The sequence below is a fragment of the Bombina bombina genome, chromosome 12 (assembly GCF_027579735.1).
Source record: "Bombina bombina isolate aBomBom1 chromosome 12, aBomBom1.pri, whole genome shotgun sequence".
In the NCBI taxonomy this organism is placed as follows: domain Eukaryota; kingdom Metazoa; phylum Chordata; class Amphibia; order Anura; family Bombinatoridae; genus Bombina; species Bombina bombina.
This window is the reverse complement of record NC_069510.1, coordinates 100,030,037-100,047,742: the sequence shown is the minus strand read 5'-3', so window position 1 is coordinate 100,047,742 and position 17,706 is coordinate 100,030,037. Positions and strand designations below refer to the sequence as shown.

The window sequence follows — 17,706 nt, the reverse complement described above, 5'->3', positions numbered from 1 at the left end:
TATAGACACATTCGATACCTTGATCTGTAATGAGATCAGGGACATCAACCACAAGAAATTGAACAGACATAAACATAATCTATCCAAGGAACAAATGAACACCATAAAGACCCTCGAAAATAACCATGACGTGGTTATTAAACCAGCGGATAAAGGCGGGGGCATCGTGGTTTTGAATAAAATAGATTATGACCACGAGTGTAACAGAATCTTATCGGACCAACAGACATATGAAACATTAAGGAAAAATCCAGTTGAAGTTTACAAGAGAGAATTAGAAGAAATGTTGGGGGAAGCCAAAAATATTGGTATTCTCAATGAAAAAGAATATAAATATATAAATACTAAACATTCCGTAACTCCAGTTCTATACTACCTCCCCAAAGTTCATAAATCCCTCGACAGACCCCCCGGTCGGCCAATAATATCAGGGATAGGGGGTCTGTCTAGCAATCTGTCTGAATATATAGACAGATTGCTACAAAAATATGTTACACAATTACCGTCATATCTGAGGGACTCTACCCAGATTCTCAACAAATTGGAGAATATACAATTGGGAGAGAATTATACACTCGTCACATGTGACGTTGTGTCCCTCTATACCAGCATACCACATGAAGGCGGTATAGAGGCAGTGGATTTCTTTTTAAAAAAAGACCCCAATTTACCTGAACTACAGAGAGAATTTATTCTCAAAGGAATACGGTTTATTTTAACCCATAATTATTTTAACAACAATGGGACTTTTTATAAACAAATATGTGGTACAGCCATGGGGACCAGGTTCGCGCCTAGCTATGCCAATCTATACATGGGCTACTGGGAATTGATTTTCTGGGAGTCATGCCCAGCTAGCGCGGACCTGGTCCTCTATAACAGGTACATTGACGATATTATTATGATTTGGAAGGGGTCTAGAGAAGACTTGGAACACACCTTGGAAGTCATGAATGACAACACCTGCAATCTTAAATTTACACACGAGATGAGCAATAAAACAATTAACTATTTGGATTTAAAAATTGAGATTATTGAAGGGGAATTGGAGACGTCCACTTTCTTTAAGAAAGTGGACTGTAATAATTACATACACATGGAAAGCTGTCATCTTAACAGATGGAAGACGAATATACCAAAAGGCCAATTCCAAAGACTGAAGAAAAACTGTTCCAATCCCAAAAAGTGGGAAGAACAAGCCGCTACTCTCAAAGAAAATTTTTTAGAAAGAGGTTATGAAGAAGAGTCCCTAATTCAAACCATGGAAGAGGTCAGGAAGAAAGACCGGAAAGATCTCCTGGTATATAAACCGAAAAAAACTATCCACTATTCTGACGATAACCTACTCACTATTCCGTTTATTACTGAGTATAGTGAAAACAGACACATTGTGGAGAAAATTATAGAGAAGCACTGGTCACTTTTAAAGAATGATGAAATCATAGGGGATAAACTGACAACTCGACCTGTCTTCATATACAGGAAAACAGACAATCTTAAAAATAGACTATCCCCAAGTATACCTAAAAGAACACCAAATAAAACAAGGGATATATTCGGCAAGGAAATTAAAGGCTTTTTCCCATGTCTGAGCTGTAAAGCCTGTAAAAGAGGCATCAAAACTAAAGAATTTACCTCGTACAATTCAGGAGTCAAATATAAGATTAATGACCTTATAAGATGCAGTGATAGAGGAGTTGTCTATTTGATATGGTGCAGCTGTGGACTCCAATACATAGGACAAACGTCCAGACATCTCAAAGATCGTATTAGAGAACACATATTAAAGATTGAACATGAAAGCACCGAAACAGCCCTCTACAAACACTTCACTAACCACCACCGAGCTAGTCTCAAAGATTTTAATTATATAGGTATACAATTAGTGACACCAAACTGGAGGGGAGGTGACTATGAAAGGCGCTTATTGACTGTAGAATCCAAGTGGATTTTTAATATAGATTGTCTTTACCCTAGAGGTTTGAATAATAGGGAGGACCTCTCACACTTAGTAAGTACAAAGAATCACTGATTTTAGACATTAGGTGACACATGGCCAGTTTGCATGTATTTTCATACTAGCTTCTTATAGCTAAGCGTCACTACAATCATCATACATTTGTCTTACTGGGGTTCTTTCTTTTAAATTGGAGTTATCCAGCCTCTCGAGCATAGTACACGTACCCTATTTTAAGTCCTGTTCTAAGTCCCATTTTTTAGCTTAATTTTTTAGCTTAATTTTAGATATGTTCTTATTCAGGAATGCTGTGATCCATATAGCTTTTTTGCCTTTGATGTAGTCCTTCGTGTAGTTCTTTGTAGCTACCATATCTCTGCCATATATTCCAATATTCATAGGGTGTATATATATTCTATTTCCATTCCCCATGTTCGGTCTTATTGCTGTATTTTATCTGTATTTTATTAGTTTTAATCAACCCTTCTGTTAAAATTTGTGTCCAAATTATTGCGATAAGATGCCAATTTTAATAGGAATTCTAATAGGAAGTTATTTTATTAAAGATGTCTATTTTAATTATATTTTAAGTTTTTTGGTGATTTTTTATGTATAATGTAAATTTTTTTATGTATAATGTACTAATGCACAAATTGATATCTATACAACATTTGTAATATTACTCTCATTTGTAATTTCCTACCGTAATGCTGTTGCCCGCTATACCACTAACAAAATTTGGTACATTCAAGTCCTACGAAGTGTAAATTTACAATGTATCTTGTACATGTAAATTTTCAATACCCCTTCTCTAGATATCGCTATATGCGAAAAACCGTTTTGTTATTACCGAAACCGGAAGTGTGAGAAAACCGGAAGTAAACAAACATTATGTCACTTCCGGCCTGACGCTGATACATATAGAAACAGAGCGATCGGCAACAAACATGACAATGTATGAGAAATTAATGTTGATAGAACCCCTTATTCATCCCAAGAAATAGGACCAATATAGAGCCGCAATTATCTGAAGAAAAGGGGCAAATAAGTAAAAACAAAAAAACGGATACATAACAATAAAAGCACTTCCGGGTCGGGTCATTTTTGGCGCCAAATTCCCTTCTTTTGCCGCCAAAACTATGTTAATTCATAGGTTTGTGATACATATAAATATAGCCACCAGCACTCACCCCTAGATAGTCTTGAAAAAGGCCTGTTAAAGAGGCCGAAACGCGTTGACATTTTTGGTGAGCATTATTTCATTATTTCCTGCTTTTTGAAACTTTATTGCACTATGTTATTCTTTTGATTTACAGGGATTACCAGAGTTTATATTGAAAAGGAAAGTAAAATCATCTATCTCAAAGAGTTCATCACCATCATTCATATGGATTTAGCCACAAGGAGGATTATTCACTAATATTTAATAACTAAGACTTTCACCTGGATTATATTATATACCCACTATTTCCATTTATATTTATATTTATATTTTTGTCTAACAGGATTTCATATATATATATTTTTTTCACCTGGACTCTACACACACACAATTTTATACTGTCATATATTTTGTCACCTATTTTTGACACTTATTTTTGACACCTATTTTTAGGGGATCCCCCATTTTTAAGTTTTAATATATATTTTTTATATATATTTTTATACATTTTTTATATTTTTTACATCATTTTTTTCACACATTTTTTCACAACCTCTCTCCAAGGGATTTTTTTCAATAGCTCTTTTTATCATCAGTTTATTTTTATATTTGATTTTTTCACTGGATTTTTTCACTGGTTATTTTCACTGGATTTATTCACTGGATTTTTAAATACATAGACTTCAATTAACATATTTGAACTTATTGGACCTTTTTATCCTAAAATATAATTATATATGACTCTAATTTTGTATATCCCCGTAATTGGTGGCATACCCATATACCCCTATATTGTGTTTTTAGCATCCATTGTGTTTTTTAGTATTTATTTGTTAGTACTGTGAATTCCAATTTTTAAGTCTATTTGTTACATGGATCCATGTTTTAACTATATGTCGAATTAAATGTTTGATAATGTTTGATAATCACTGATTCATTTGTTAGAATTTTCCTTTGCCTTATAGTTGGCGCTCTTGGAATATTTGTGTTTTTTCTGTTGTTCCCACTAGGGTAAGCTAGATACCCTTTATCCAGGAGCTATAAGGAACTAGGCTGAGCGCTGTTAGATATCTTGTACCCTAACATTGAAAGCCTGAGTAAGATTACTCAGTCTTTGTCTTTTTTCCACAGGTCCATGTGAGGGAGCATGCCTCTCAAACCTATTGAGCTGCCCTGCTGCCTGGCAGATTTCATTGAGGTAAGTGCTATTTTTATTTTCTGAGCAGTATACAGGAAAAATATGGCACTTTAATATTTTATTTTGATGGGACACTAGATATATGGCTCCTAGCAAGTTAAGGGGCTTATATAAGGCAGTGGTTGCAGGCACTGGAGAAGAGGAGATGGTGTGTGTTTTACTTGCTCCTGGCAGTTTTTAACTCAGTGTTAATCATGCCGGCCGGGAGGTTAGTTTTGTTACGCCCATGATGGGCAGGGTAGCTAAGGCGCCAAGGTTTCTACTGCGCAACCCTTTCTCTTCACTTCCTGTTTTCTGGAGGTGAGAAATTTGGTTGCGGCTTGCAGTTTATGTGCTACTTTTCGACGGACATTGGATGTAGCGCTCTCGATTGAGTCCGGAATTCATTTGATAACTATTGTCTCCTGGTTTCCAGCAGGGCAGGTAGGCACCTCAGCTAAGCTGAGGTGTAGAGGCTGTCCGGGGCGTTTGAGAACAACTTTTTCATATTTTTGCTGTAAAAATAAAGCAGTTTCATTCTATATTTAAAGGGTAAGTAACATTTTTTTTGTGTGAACTTTTGATTAAAAATGAAGTTTAATTTATTCAATTCTGGGTAAAGATGGACCAGGAGGCCCTGCAAAATGTAACATGTACTTTATGTTTTGATGCTAATGTGTAACCACCAATCCCTTTCTGTTCCTCATGTATTGAGAGAACATTGAATTATAGGGATAGACTTTTTGATTCTGAGCCAACATTGTCTAAGGCGGATGCTGTTCAGGAGTCTCCTGAAAATGTTTACGATATGCCGCATCCTTCTCCTCAAGTGTCCCAAATTTTATCGTCCACACATGCAGTGCCCTGCGCTTCCTCTCAAACTCCGCCTGGAGTTAAGTTGCAAGACATCGCTACCCTCATGTCTTCTGCGGTATCTGATGCGCTGTCTGCTTTTCCCATGCTGCAGGGAAAGCGCAAGAGGAAATGTAAAGAATTGGTGAGTAAGGTTTCTGACACAGTCGTGGCTATTCCAAATGTTCCCTCACAGGAGTATGAGGAGGGTGAAATCTCAGACTCAGACAGTGTAATTCCTTCTTCTGATGCTGAAGTTGTTTCCTTCAGGTTTAAGCTAGAACACCTCCGTTTGTTACTTAAGGAGGTTTTGGCTACCTTGGACGACTACGACACCACGGTTGTAGTCAATCCTAGTCTAGCAAGCTTAACAAGTATTTTGATGTACCTTCCATGGTGACGGTTTTCCTTGTACCAGATCGGGTTACAGAGATTATTGCTAAGGAATGGGAGAGACCTGGTATCCCTTTTTCTCCATCCCCTATTTTTAAAAAGATGTTTCCTATTGCTGACTCTATCAAGGAGTCTTGGCAGACAGTCCCCAAGGTGGAAGAGGTAATTTCCACTTTGGCTAAGAGAACCACTATTCCCATAGAGGATAGTTGTTCCTTTAAGTATCCTATGGATAAGAAGTTGGAGGGATTGCTCAAAAAGATGTATGTTCACCAGGGTTTACAATGGCAACCTGCGGTGTGTATTGCTACCGTCACTAGTGCGGCAGTATATTGGTTTGATGCGTTGTCTGATTCTATTCAGACAGACACTCCCCTTGAAGAGATCCAGGATAGGATCAAGGCCCTTAAGTTGGCCAATTATTTTATTACGGATGCTTCCCTACAGGTTATTAAGCTGGGAGCAAAGATTTCTGGGTTTGCCGTACAGGCCGGCAGAACCTTATGGTTGAAATCCTGGTCTGCGAAGGCGATTCCCTACAAGGGTAAGACCTTGTTTGGGCCGGGTTTGGCTGAAATTATTTCCGACATTACTGGAGGAAAGGGTCAGTTCCTCCCTCAGGATAAGAGGAATAAGCAGAAGGGACGTCAAGAGTAATTTTCGTTCCTTTTGAAATTTCAAGGGTAAGCCTTCCTCTCCTTCTACCAAGCAGGAACAGTCCAAGCCTTCCTGGAGGTCCAACCAGTCTTGGAACAAGGGAAAGCAATCTAAGAAGCCCGCTAATGACTCAAAGTCAGCATGAAGGGTCTGCCCCTGATTCGGGACCGGATCTTGTGGGGGGCAGACTTTCCTTCCTCGCTCAGGCTTGGGTTTGCGATGTTCAGGATCCCTGGGAGGCGGACATTCTGTACCAGGGATACAAACTAGAGTTCAAGACCTTTCCTCCCAGGGGCAGGTTTCTGCTCTTAAGATTATCTGTAGACCAGATATAAAGAGAGGCGTTCTTACACTGTGTTCGGGATCTTTCCGACCTGGGAATGATAGTTCCTGTTCCAATGCAGGAACAGGGTATGGGGTTTTACTCCAATCTGTTTGTGGTTCCCAAAAAAGAGGGAACTTTCAGACCAATTTTAGATCTCAAAAGTCTGAACGAGTTCCTCAGAGTACCATCCTTCAAGATGGAAACTATTTGTTCCATTCTTCCCTTGGTTCAAGAGGGTCAATTCATGACAACAGTGGATTTAAAGGATGAGTACCTGCATGGTCCTATTCACAGGGATCATCACAAGTTTCTGAGGTTCGCATTTCTATACAAACACTTCCAGTTTGTGGCTCTTCCATTCGGCCTTGCCACAGCTCCTAGAATTTTTTCAAAGGTCCTGGGATCCCTGTTGGCAGTGCTCCAGTTGCGGGGCATTGCTGTGGCGCCTTATCTGGACGACATTCTGGTTCAGGCGCCATCCTTTCAACAAGCGAACTCCCACACGGAGATGTTGTCCTTTCTGCGTTCCCACGGATGGAAGGTGAATTTGGGAAAGAGTTCCTTAATTCCAACTACAAGGGTAGTGTTCTTGGGAACCATAATAGATTCCCTATCAATGAAAATATTTCTGACAGAGGTCAGAAATCAAATATCTTCGATTCTTGTCTAGCCCTTCAGTACTCTCCTCAGCCGTCAGTTGCTCAATGTATGGAGGTGATTGGTCTGATGGTAGCTGCCATGGGCATCATTCCGTTTGCCCGTTTCCACCTCAGACCCCTGCAGTTATGCATGCTCAGGCAATGGAATGGGGATTATGCGGATCTGTCTCCGCGATTACATCTGGATCAGGCGACAAGAGATTTTCTTCCATGGTGGTTGTCTTAGGAGCATCTCTCTCAGGGAACCTGCTTCCTCAGACCCACCTGGGTGATTGTGACAATGGACACCAGCCTGCTGGGATGGGGAGCAGTCTGGGGCTCACTAAAAGCTCGGGGGACATGGACTTGGGAGGAGTCTGCTCTCCCCATATACATTCTAGAGTTGAGGGCAATCTTCAGTGCTCTTCTGGCCTGGCCTCAGCTAGCTTCAGTCCAGTTTATCAGGTTCCAGTCGGACAACATAACCTCAGTGGCTTACATCAACCATCAGGGAGGAACTCGGAGTTCCTTGGCCATGACAGAGGTAGCCAGGATTATTCAGTGGGCGGAGACCCACAACTGCTGTCTATCTGCGATCCACATTCCAGGAGTGGACAATTGGGAAGCTGATTTTCTGAGCAGACAGACTTTTCACCCGGGGGAGTGGGAACTCCATCCAGAAGTGTTTTCCAACTTGGTTCTCAAATGGGGACAGCCGGATCTGGATCTCATGGCATCTCGTCAGAATGCCAAGCTCTCGAGGTACGGGTCGAGCTATCCTCAGGCTGTACTGATAGATGCTCTGGCGGTCCATTGAAATTTCAGTCTAGCATACCTATTCCCTCCGTTCGCTTTCCTTCCTCGGGTCATTGCGTGAATCAAACAGGAGAGGGCATTGGTGATTCTCATTGCACCTGCAAATCTCGTTTCTCTGAAGCTGACTGCTTGGAGATTGAACGTTTAATCTTATCTAAGCGGGATTTTCTGAGTCGGTCATTGAGACCATGATTCAGGCTTGTAAGCCTGTTACTAGGAAGATTTACTGCAAGATATGGCGTAAATATCTGTATTGGTGTGAATCCAGAGGCTATTCTTGGAGTAGAGTTCGGATTCCTAGAATTCTGGCCTTTCTCAAAGAATGTTTGGAGAAGGGTTTATCGGCAAGTTCCTTGAAAGGTCAAATATCTGCCTTGTCTATTTTGTTACATAAACGTCTAGCAGATGTACCAGACGTGCAATCGTTCTGTCAGGCCTTGGTTAGAATCATGGCCTGTGTTCAAACCTGTTACTCCTCCCTGGAGTCTTAACCTGGTTCTTAAGGTTCTTCAGCAGGCTCAGTTTGAACCTATGCATTCCTTAGATATTAAATTGTTATCTTGGAAGGTTTTGTTTCTTGTTTAGTCTGCTCGTAGAGTCTCTCAGAGCTCTCGGCGTTGCAGTTTGAATCTCCTTACCTTATTTTTCATACGGATAAGGTAATTTTGCGTACTAAGTTAGGGTCTCTCCCTAAAGTGGTTTCGGATAGGTACATTAATCCTAACAAACAATGTCCTAACCCTTCTTCTCATAAGGAACGTCTGCTGCACAATCTAGACGTGGTGCATGCGTTGAAATTCTACCTACAGGCGACTTAGGATTTTCGCCAGTCTTCTGCTCTGTTTGTAGTTTTCTCTGGGACACGAAAGGGGCAGAAAGCTATGGCTACTTCTCTTTCTTTGTGGCTGAAGAGTATTATTCGCTTGGCCTATGAAACTGCTGGACAGCAGCCTCCTGAGAGAGTCACGGCTCATTCTGCGAGGGCTGTTTTCTCTTCCTGGGCATTCAAAAATGAAGCTTCTGTGGAACAGAGATTTGCAAGGCTGCAACTTGGTCCTCTCTACACACTTTTTCAAAATTCTATAAATTTGATACCTTTGCCTCGGCCTTCCGTTTAGGTTCCCTGTCTTGTCCCTCCCTTATCTGTGTCTTCTAGCTTGGGTATTGATTCCCAATAGTAATTAGAGATGATCCATGGACTCACCGTGTCATTAGAAAACAAAATTTATGCTTACCTGATAAATTTTATTTATTTCTTGACACGGTGAGTCCACGGCCCGCCCTGTATTATTTAGACATGTTTTTTGTTGTATTATAAACCTCAGGCACCTCTGCACCTTGTTACTTCCTTTCTCTCTTTTTACTTCGGTCGAATGACTGGCGTTGGAGGGAAGGAGAGGTGATATTTAACAGCTTTGCCGCCTCCTGCTGGGCAGGAGTGATATTCCCAATAGTAATTAGAGATGATCCGTGGATTCACCGTGTCAAGAAAGAAATACATTGTTCAGGTAAGCATAAATTTTGTTTTTATGTTAATGGCCCTTAATAGTAAAAAAAAAATGATACGCTCTTATCAGTTAGAGCATGTTGTTTTAAGACTATCGGCCCTAGACTACTGTGTTTTTAACCCCCCGCAAAGAGGTAAAGCAGAAAATGCTGTTGATCCAATCAGCAGCGCTAGTTGTACATCTGAGTCATATGATGGGATCACCAGCCTATTCCGCTTTACCTCTTTGCTGGGGTTAAACACACATTAGAGCAGGGCCAATAGTCTTAAATGACATGCTCTAACGGATTATGTCCCTTTAAAGCGCTATAATGGGTATTAAAACAAAGAGCAGATGCATTTTATTGTCCCTTTAATGCTGTTAGGCTGGCATTGAACTTCCTAACATTTGAAGCGTCCTGCTGACTTCTGTGTTGAAGAAACAGGAAGATCCGACTGGAGACGTGCCAAGTATCGTAGGCAGTCCCCCAGATCCAATCAGCGGTGTTGGAGTCGCGTGATCACAGCGGGTATCATATGTCTTTCCTTTCTCTGGTTTGTTTACATCGGAACTTTGTTCCTATCTAGTCAATTTGCCCCCGTCCTGAAGGGGTTAACCCCTAATTGCTGTTAGGCCGTTCCATGCCGCCCTAAGAGCACTGGGCTTAAACGCCGTTATGACGACATGGAACGTCCTACTTTTTTGGCGTCCTGCAGATTCCTCCTTTTAGGAAATGACCATTTGGACTGGGGGTCGTGCCTTTCATTGTAGGCTTACACCCATGATCTGATCCCAGCCAAAATAAGATCTTGTGATCGCATTAAGGATCACGTGATTTCCTTTTTTTAAGAAAGTGTTCACATCTGATGTTAAACACTTGGCCCCAGCATGAAGGGATAAGTCCTCTTTTTTGCAAATAAATATTTGTATTGTTATTTTAACAGGTAACATGGGACAATGCTTTTTTTTTTTTACTTATCATTTCCATTATTACAAAAAGCAACAACAATTGACGGGACATGAAATACAAATTATTTTTATAGAAGTGCATTGCAGCAGCTGAGCCTACCTTTCAACAAAGCAGACGCACATGAAATGATCCGAAACGCTACAATTTACGTCTAATCTCATGTTCTTTCTCAATCATGACTTTATTGTCCCTTTCAGTAAAAAACAACAAGAAGGGAAAGAAAGAACAAATGATTATTACATAGCACTTTCTGGTTATTTCTCAGCAGGATCTTCCTATATAAAAATAACTAGAATACCCCAAAGGAGAGGGAAACAAACAAACAAAACAAAACTGAAAGAAGAAATGACCATCATAGTCATATCAAGTGAGAGGTGGAGTGAGGATGGAAGATGAGAAATAAAAAAACTATTCTAACAAGCTTAATAAAATAACATTCCAATTGACTTCTATTGTTTAATTTGCTTCCTTCATAAGATATCCTTTGTTGAATAGCAATGAAAAAGGCTTCTATGTGCAGTCACCAATCAGCAGCTACTGAGCCTATTTAGATATGCTTTTCAACAAAGGATATCAAGATAATGAAGCAAATAAGATGCGAGAAGTAAACTGGAAAGTTGCTTAAAATGGTATGTTCGTTTCGGGTTTCGTGTCCCTCTAAACAACTTTCCAATTTACTTCTGCTATTAAATGTACTTCATTGTTTTGTTATCATTTGTTGAAAGAGCAGCAATGCACTTCTGGGAGCTAGCTGAACACGTAAGATGAGTTATTAACAAGAGGCATATTTGTGCAGCCACCAATCACTAGTTATCTCCCAGTATTGCATTGTTGCTCCTGAGTAATTTGTTTTGTTTTCTTGGTATCCTTTGTTGAAAAGTATACCTAGGTAGGCATAGGATCAGCAATTCACTATTAGGAGCAAGCGACTGATTGGTGGCTGCACAAATATGCCTGTTGTAATTGGCTCACCTGATGAGTTCAGCTAGCTCCCAGTAGTGTATTACTGCTTTTTCAACAAAGGATACGAAGATAAGCAAATTTAATAAAATTAGTAAATTGGAAAGTTGTTTAATGCTCTAACTGCATCATAAAAGTGTTGGGTTTCATGTCCCTTTAAATGGAAAAAAGAAAGAGAAAAACTCAGGTGCATGTGACACAAACTAGCATAAAAAAACCCTTACGTTATCATCTGCACGTGACAAAAAACTTAACAAGAAATAACCTAACAAAAAATACCCTTATGTTATCTACACATGTGACCTAAAAAGTAACAAACAAACAAAACCTTATGCTATTATCTGCATGTGACAAAAATAACAAGAAATATTGTCATCTGCAGACTTAAAGGGACAGTCTACACCAGAATTATTACTGTGTAAAAGATAGATAATCCCTTTATTACCCATTTACCAGTTTTGCATAACCAACACGGTTATAATACACATCTTACCTCTGTGATTACTTTGTATCTAAGCCTCTGCAGACTGCCCCCTTATTTCAGTTCTTTTGACAAACTTACATTCTAACCAATCAGTGCTGACTCCTAGGTAGCTCCATGGGTGTGAGCACAATGTTATCTATATGGCATACATGAACGAACGCTCTCTAGTTGTGAAAAAAATGTCAAAATACATTTAGATAAGAGGCGGCCTTCAAGGGCTTGGAAATTAGCATATCACCCTACCTAGGTTTAGCTTTCAACTTAGAATATCAAGCGAACAAAGCAAAATTGATTATAAAAGTAAATTGGAAAGTCGTTTAAAATTACATGCCCTATCTGAATCATAAAAGTTTATTTTTTACTAGACTGTCCCTTTAACCAAAACAAAAAAAATTGTGTTACTGTTTGCACATGGGGCAAAAACCGCCATGTGAATTATGCTCCCTGAATTGTAAAGAAACATCTTAAATCTAGTGTAAACCATTTAAAAAAGTTTTTAAACTTTTTCTTGCAAAAATGTGTTTAAGTTAAAGCTATTTATTTTTATTGTGAAGCTAACAGATCATGTATGTGTTGTTCTGGGCCTTAGGGACTTATTGCTTACTGGCTGATAACTAAAACGTCCATTGCTGCGGTTTTTGTCTCCATGCAGGAACATCAATTTCACACAAACAAAAAGATTAATAAAGATTTACACTTTTGTTTATTTGGCATCGTTTTGCTCTGGTCACTGAAGAACTCTGATATGTTCTTCTTGGTGTTATGTGTTATTTACAATCCGTTTTATGTAAATGTTGAACAATACAAAGAAATTCTAGTGAACTGTTTACAATAAACTGATTTTTTATGTTGCTTTTCTGGTGCCTAGGTGGGCAAACTTTAAATATTCAGTGTAACACGCATTTGTGTTGTGTACGTATCGAATAAAGTATAAACATGTAGCTGATAGTTGTAGGAATTAGATAACTTGTGATAGTCTGATGCAAAGCTCTGTTCTTGCATAAGTAGCAGATGTTGGCACTTCCAGGTTTTAAGTATTCTTTCCCTTTATAGGATCCTAGTAACGTTCTGTTATTGCACCTGTTAGACATGTTCAGAGGTTTTACTATCTTATTAGATGCCATAAACAGCTGCAATGTGCTCTTTGGCAATAAAGGATGCTCAGTTTATTTTCTGCATTTTAGTTTAAATGCAGCTATCTTTTATATAATAAACCCAAAGTACTTTCTTAAATAAAGTCATCTAGTTCATGTAATAACTGTTTCTGCCCTGCTTCATCTGTTTAGGAATCGTTTGAAGACAACCCAGGGCGTCAGTGGCTAAACCAATTCCTTGGTGAGTGCCCTGTGTCCGACCCGGGCGCTACAGACCCTCTGATACTCACAAATGGAGATGCCCCTTCTGGCTGCTTCTTTGACAGCTTCAGATACTACCATCCTACACAGACGAATGCCTTCACCTGCTGGTGCACAGTCACCGGGGCCAGACAGACCAATTATGGCACTCGTATAGACTACATCCTTGGGGACAAAGGCTTAGTGCAGGCAGAGTTCCTGGACTCCATAATCTTGCCTGATGTGGAGGGATCAGACCACTGCCCTGTTAAGGCCATCTTAAAATGTTCCCCCATCCCTGCAATCAAATGCCCACCTCTCTGTACAAAGTACCTGCCAGAGTTTGCTGGGCGGCAGCAAAAGCTTTCCCAGTTTTTGGTAAAGAAGGACAAAGGTTTAACCAGTGAATATGGAGCAAGAGATGAGCAGCCAGGGTCACAGGGCTCTAGTGAGGGAACCGCTGAAGCACTTGTTCGCAAACGACCTCTGGAGAAGGTAAACGGAAGTACAGTTAAGAAAAAGAGTAAACCAGTGGTGGGAGGGACAAAGGGAAGCCTCCTTGGATTCTTTAAGCCAGTAGCACTCAAGGCAACATCAACACATGGGGAGAGATCAAGCAGCCTGGTGGGACCAGCAGAGGAAAAAACAGACCTAGTCCAGCAGGACTCTGTCCCAACCAAGACCAAAGACAGCCAGCAGCAGGCCACCTTCTGGAAGTCTGTGTTGAAAGGACCCCCTCCTCCCCCAAACTGTAAAGTTCATGGGGAACCTTGTGTGCTGCGGACAGTAAAGAAGCCGGGGCCAAACTGTGGGCGACAATTCTACGTATGCGCCAGGCCTGAAGGTCATTCATCCAACCCCCAGGCACGCTGCAACTTTTTCCTCTGGGTCACTAAGAACTGATTGACATTCTTTGTACAGAATGCGGTGTCATGGTCTAGTACTAACCAACTGTGGGACTTGCAGCCAAATGGTGCTAAACAAATACACTGTGTCTGAGTTGTTGTTTTTTTTTAATAATTCTGGCCTAGTACCTTAACTGGCATTGATCCATGTGTGTGCTCATCCTTCTTTCTCACAGATTACCGGTCTGTCACCACAGTTTGTGCTGTGCTGCAGTTGAGGGAAAACACTTTAATGTAAATTGACACTGTATATGTTCGTTAGTATTATTATGTATTTTATAGGTGTTACCTGGATCAGCGTTTGTTATAAACAAATATATTTTCTCAAATGTTTGTTACCTGGTTTCTTATGTAAGGGAATGGCATTATTTCTCCAACATTGGTGTGTCCGGTCCACGGCGTCATCCATAACTTGTGGGAATATTCTCTTCCCCAACAGGAAATGGCAAAGAGCACAGCAAAAGCTGTCCATATAGTCCCTCCTAGGCTCCGCCCACCCCAGTCATTCTCTTTGTCGCTGAACAAGCAGCATCTCTATGAGATGGTGAAGAGTATGTGGTGTTTAGTTGTAGTTTTTTATTCTACTATCAAGAGTTTGTTATTTTAAAATAGTGCTGGTATGTACTATTTACTCTGAAACAGAAAAGGATGAAGAGTTCTGTTTGTGAGAGGAGTATGATTTTAGCAGCAGTAACTAAAATCGTTTTCTGTTCCCACACAGGACTGTTGAGATGAGATAACTTCAGTTGGGGGGAACAGTTGGCAGACTTTTCTGCTTAAGGTATGACTAGCCATATTTCTAACAAGACTGTGTAATGCTGGAAGGCTGTCATTTTCCCCTCATGGGGACTGGTAAGCCATTTTCTTAGTCTCAAACAGAATAAAGGGCTTAATATGGGCTATAAAACTGGTAGACACTTTTATGAGCTAGATCGATTGCTTTATTTGGGCATTTTATACAGTTTGATGTTGAAATTCACACTTTATATCTTTGGGGAACGTTTTTTTACGTCAGGCACTAGTTTAGACACCTTCCCAGTCAGGAAGGGCCTTCTCTGTAGTAGGCAGAGCCTCATTTTCGCGCCATTACTGCGCAGTTACTTTTGAGAGCAGTACATGCAGCTGCATGTGTGTGGGTCTGGAAGTAGTTGGAAAAGTTCCTAGAAGGCTTCATTTGGTATCGTATGCCCCCCTGGGTTTGGTAAAGTCGCAGCAAAGGCTGGAGCTGGGACTGTAAAGGGGTTAAAACTGTAAACGGCTCCGGTTTCCTCATTTTAAGGGTTAAAGGTCTGAAATTTGGGGTGCAATGCTTTGAATGCTTTAAGACACTGTGGTGAAAATTTGGTTAAAATTGAACAATTCCTTCATAGTTTTTCACATATTCAGTAAAAAAGTGTGCCCTGTTTAAAATTTAAAGCGACAGTAACGGTTTTGTTTTAAAACGGTTTTTGTACTTTATTGACAAGTTTAAGCCTGTTTAACATGTCTGTGCCTTCAGATAGACTATGTTCTGTATGTATGGAAGCCAATGTGTGTCTCCCCCTTCAAATATGTGTGATAATTGTGCCATAGCGTCCAAACAAAGTAAGGACAATACTGCCACAGATAGTAAAGTTGCCCAAGATGATTCATCAGATGAAGGGAGTAGACATAGTTCTACATCATCTCCTTCTGTGTCTACACCAGTTTTGCCCACGCAGGAGACCCCTAGTACTTCTAGCGCGCCAATGCTTGTTACTATGCAACAATTGACGGCAGTAATGGATAACTCCATAGCAAATATTTTATCCAAGATGCCTGCATTTCAGAGAAAGCGCGATTGCTCTGTTTTAAACACTGTAGAGCAGGAGGGCACTGATGATAATTGCTCTGTCATACCCTCACACCAATCTGAAGTGGCCATGAGGGAGGTTTTGTCAGATGGGGAAATTTCTGATTCAGGTAGAATTTCTCAACAGGCAGAACCTGATGTAGTGACATTTAAATTTAAATTAGAGCATCTCCACGCACTGCTTAAGGAGGTGCTATCTACTCTGGATGATTGTGACAACCTGGTCATTCCAGAAAAATTGTGCAAGATGGACAAGTTCCTAGAGGTTCCGGTGCACCCCGACGCTTTTCCTATACCCAAGCGGGTGGCGGACATAGTGAATAAGGAGTGGGAGAAGCCCGGCATACCTTTTGTCCCCCCTCCTATATTTAAGAAATTATTTCCTATGGTCGACCCCAGAAAGGACTTATGGCAGACAGTCCCTAAGGTCGAGGGGGCAGTTTCTACACTAGCCAAGCGCACTACTATTCCTATCGAGGATAATTGTGCTTTCAAAGATCCTATGGATAAAAAATTGGAGGGTTTGCTTAAAAAGATTTTTGTACAGCAAGGTTACCTCCTGCAACCTATTTCGTGCATTATTCCTGTCACTACAGCAGCGTGGTTCTGGTTCGAGGAACTAGAAAAGTCGCTCAGTAGAGAGACTCCGTATGAGGAGGTTATGGACAGAATTCACGCACTTAAGTTGGCTAATTCCTTTATTTTAGATGCCGCTTTGCAGTTAGCTAGATTAGCGGCGAAAAATTCAGGGTTTGCAATTGTGGCGCGCAGAGCGCTCTGGCTAAAGTCTTGGTCAGCGGATGTATCTTCCAAGACAAAATTGCTTAATATCCCTTTCAAGGGTAAAACCCTTTTTGGGCCAGAATTGAAAGAGATTATCTCAGACATCACTGGGGGTAAGGGCCATGCCCTCCCACAAGATAGGCCTTTCAAGGCCAAGAATAAATCTAATTTTCGTTCCTTTCGCAATTTCAGGAACGGACCGGCCTCCAACTCTGCAGCCTCTAGACAAGAGGGTAATGCTTCGCAAACCAAACCAGCTTGGAAACCGATGCAAGGCTGGAACAAGGGTAAGCAGGCCAAGAAGCCTGCTGCTGCTACCAAAACAGCATGAAGGAGTAGCCCTCGATCCGGGACCGGATCTAGTAGGGGGCAGACTCTCTCTCTTTGCTCAGGCTTGGGCAAGAGATGTTCAGGATCCCTGGGCACTTGAAATAGTTTCTCAGGGTTATCTTCTGGAATTCAAGGAACTACCCCCAAGGGGAAGGTTCCACATGTCTCACTTATCTTCAAACCAAATAAAGAGACAGGCATTCTTACATTGTGTAGAAGACCTGTTAAAAATGGGAGTGATACACCCAGTTCCAACTGTGGAACAAGGACTGGGGTTTTACTCAAATCTGTTTGTAGTTCCCAAAAAAGAGGGAACCTTCAGACCAATTCTGGATTTAAAGATTCTAAACAAATTCCTCAGAGTGCCATCGTTCAAAATGGAAACTATTCGAACGATTTTACCTACCATCCAGGAGGGTCAATTTATGACTACCGTGGATCTAAAGGATGCGTATCTTTGGGGACAATAATAGATTCTTTAGAAATGAAGATTTTCCTGACAGATGTCAGAAAGTCAAAACTTCTAAACGCTTGTCAAGTTCTTCACTCTGTTCCACGACCTTCCATAGCTCAGTGCATGGAAGTAGTAGGGTTGATGGTTGCAGCAATGGACATAGTTCCTTTTGCGCGAATTCATCTAAGACC

At 40.7% G+C, this 17,706-nt stretch overlaps 1 protein-coding gene across 1 annotated transcript in view; it reads left to right on the top strand.

Annotated features, from left to right (window-relative positions):
- APEX2 (apurinic/apyrimidinic endodeoxyribonuclease 2) overlaps positions 1-14,446 on the top strand; it is a 56,929-nt gene extending 42,483 nt beyond the window's left edge. The window contains exon 7 of the mRNA XM_053696029.1: positions 13,165-14,446. Coding sequence (XP_053552004.1) covers positions 13,165-14,115 — 951 coding nt within the window. The 3' untranslated portion in view covers positions 14,116-14,446. The remainder of the gene's footprint in view (positions 1-13,164) is intronic.
- The last annotated feature ends 3,260 nt before the right edge of the window (positions 14,447-17,706 follow it).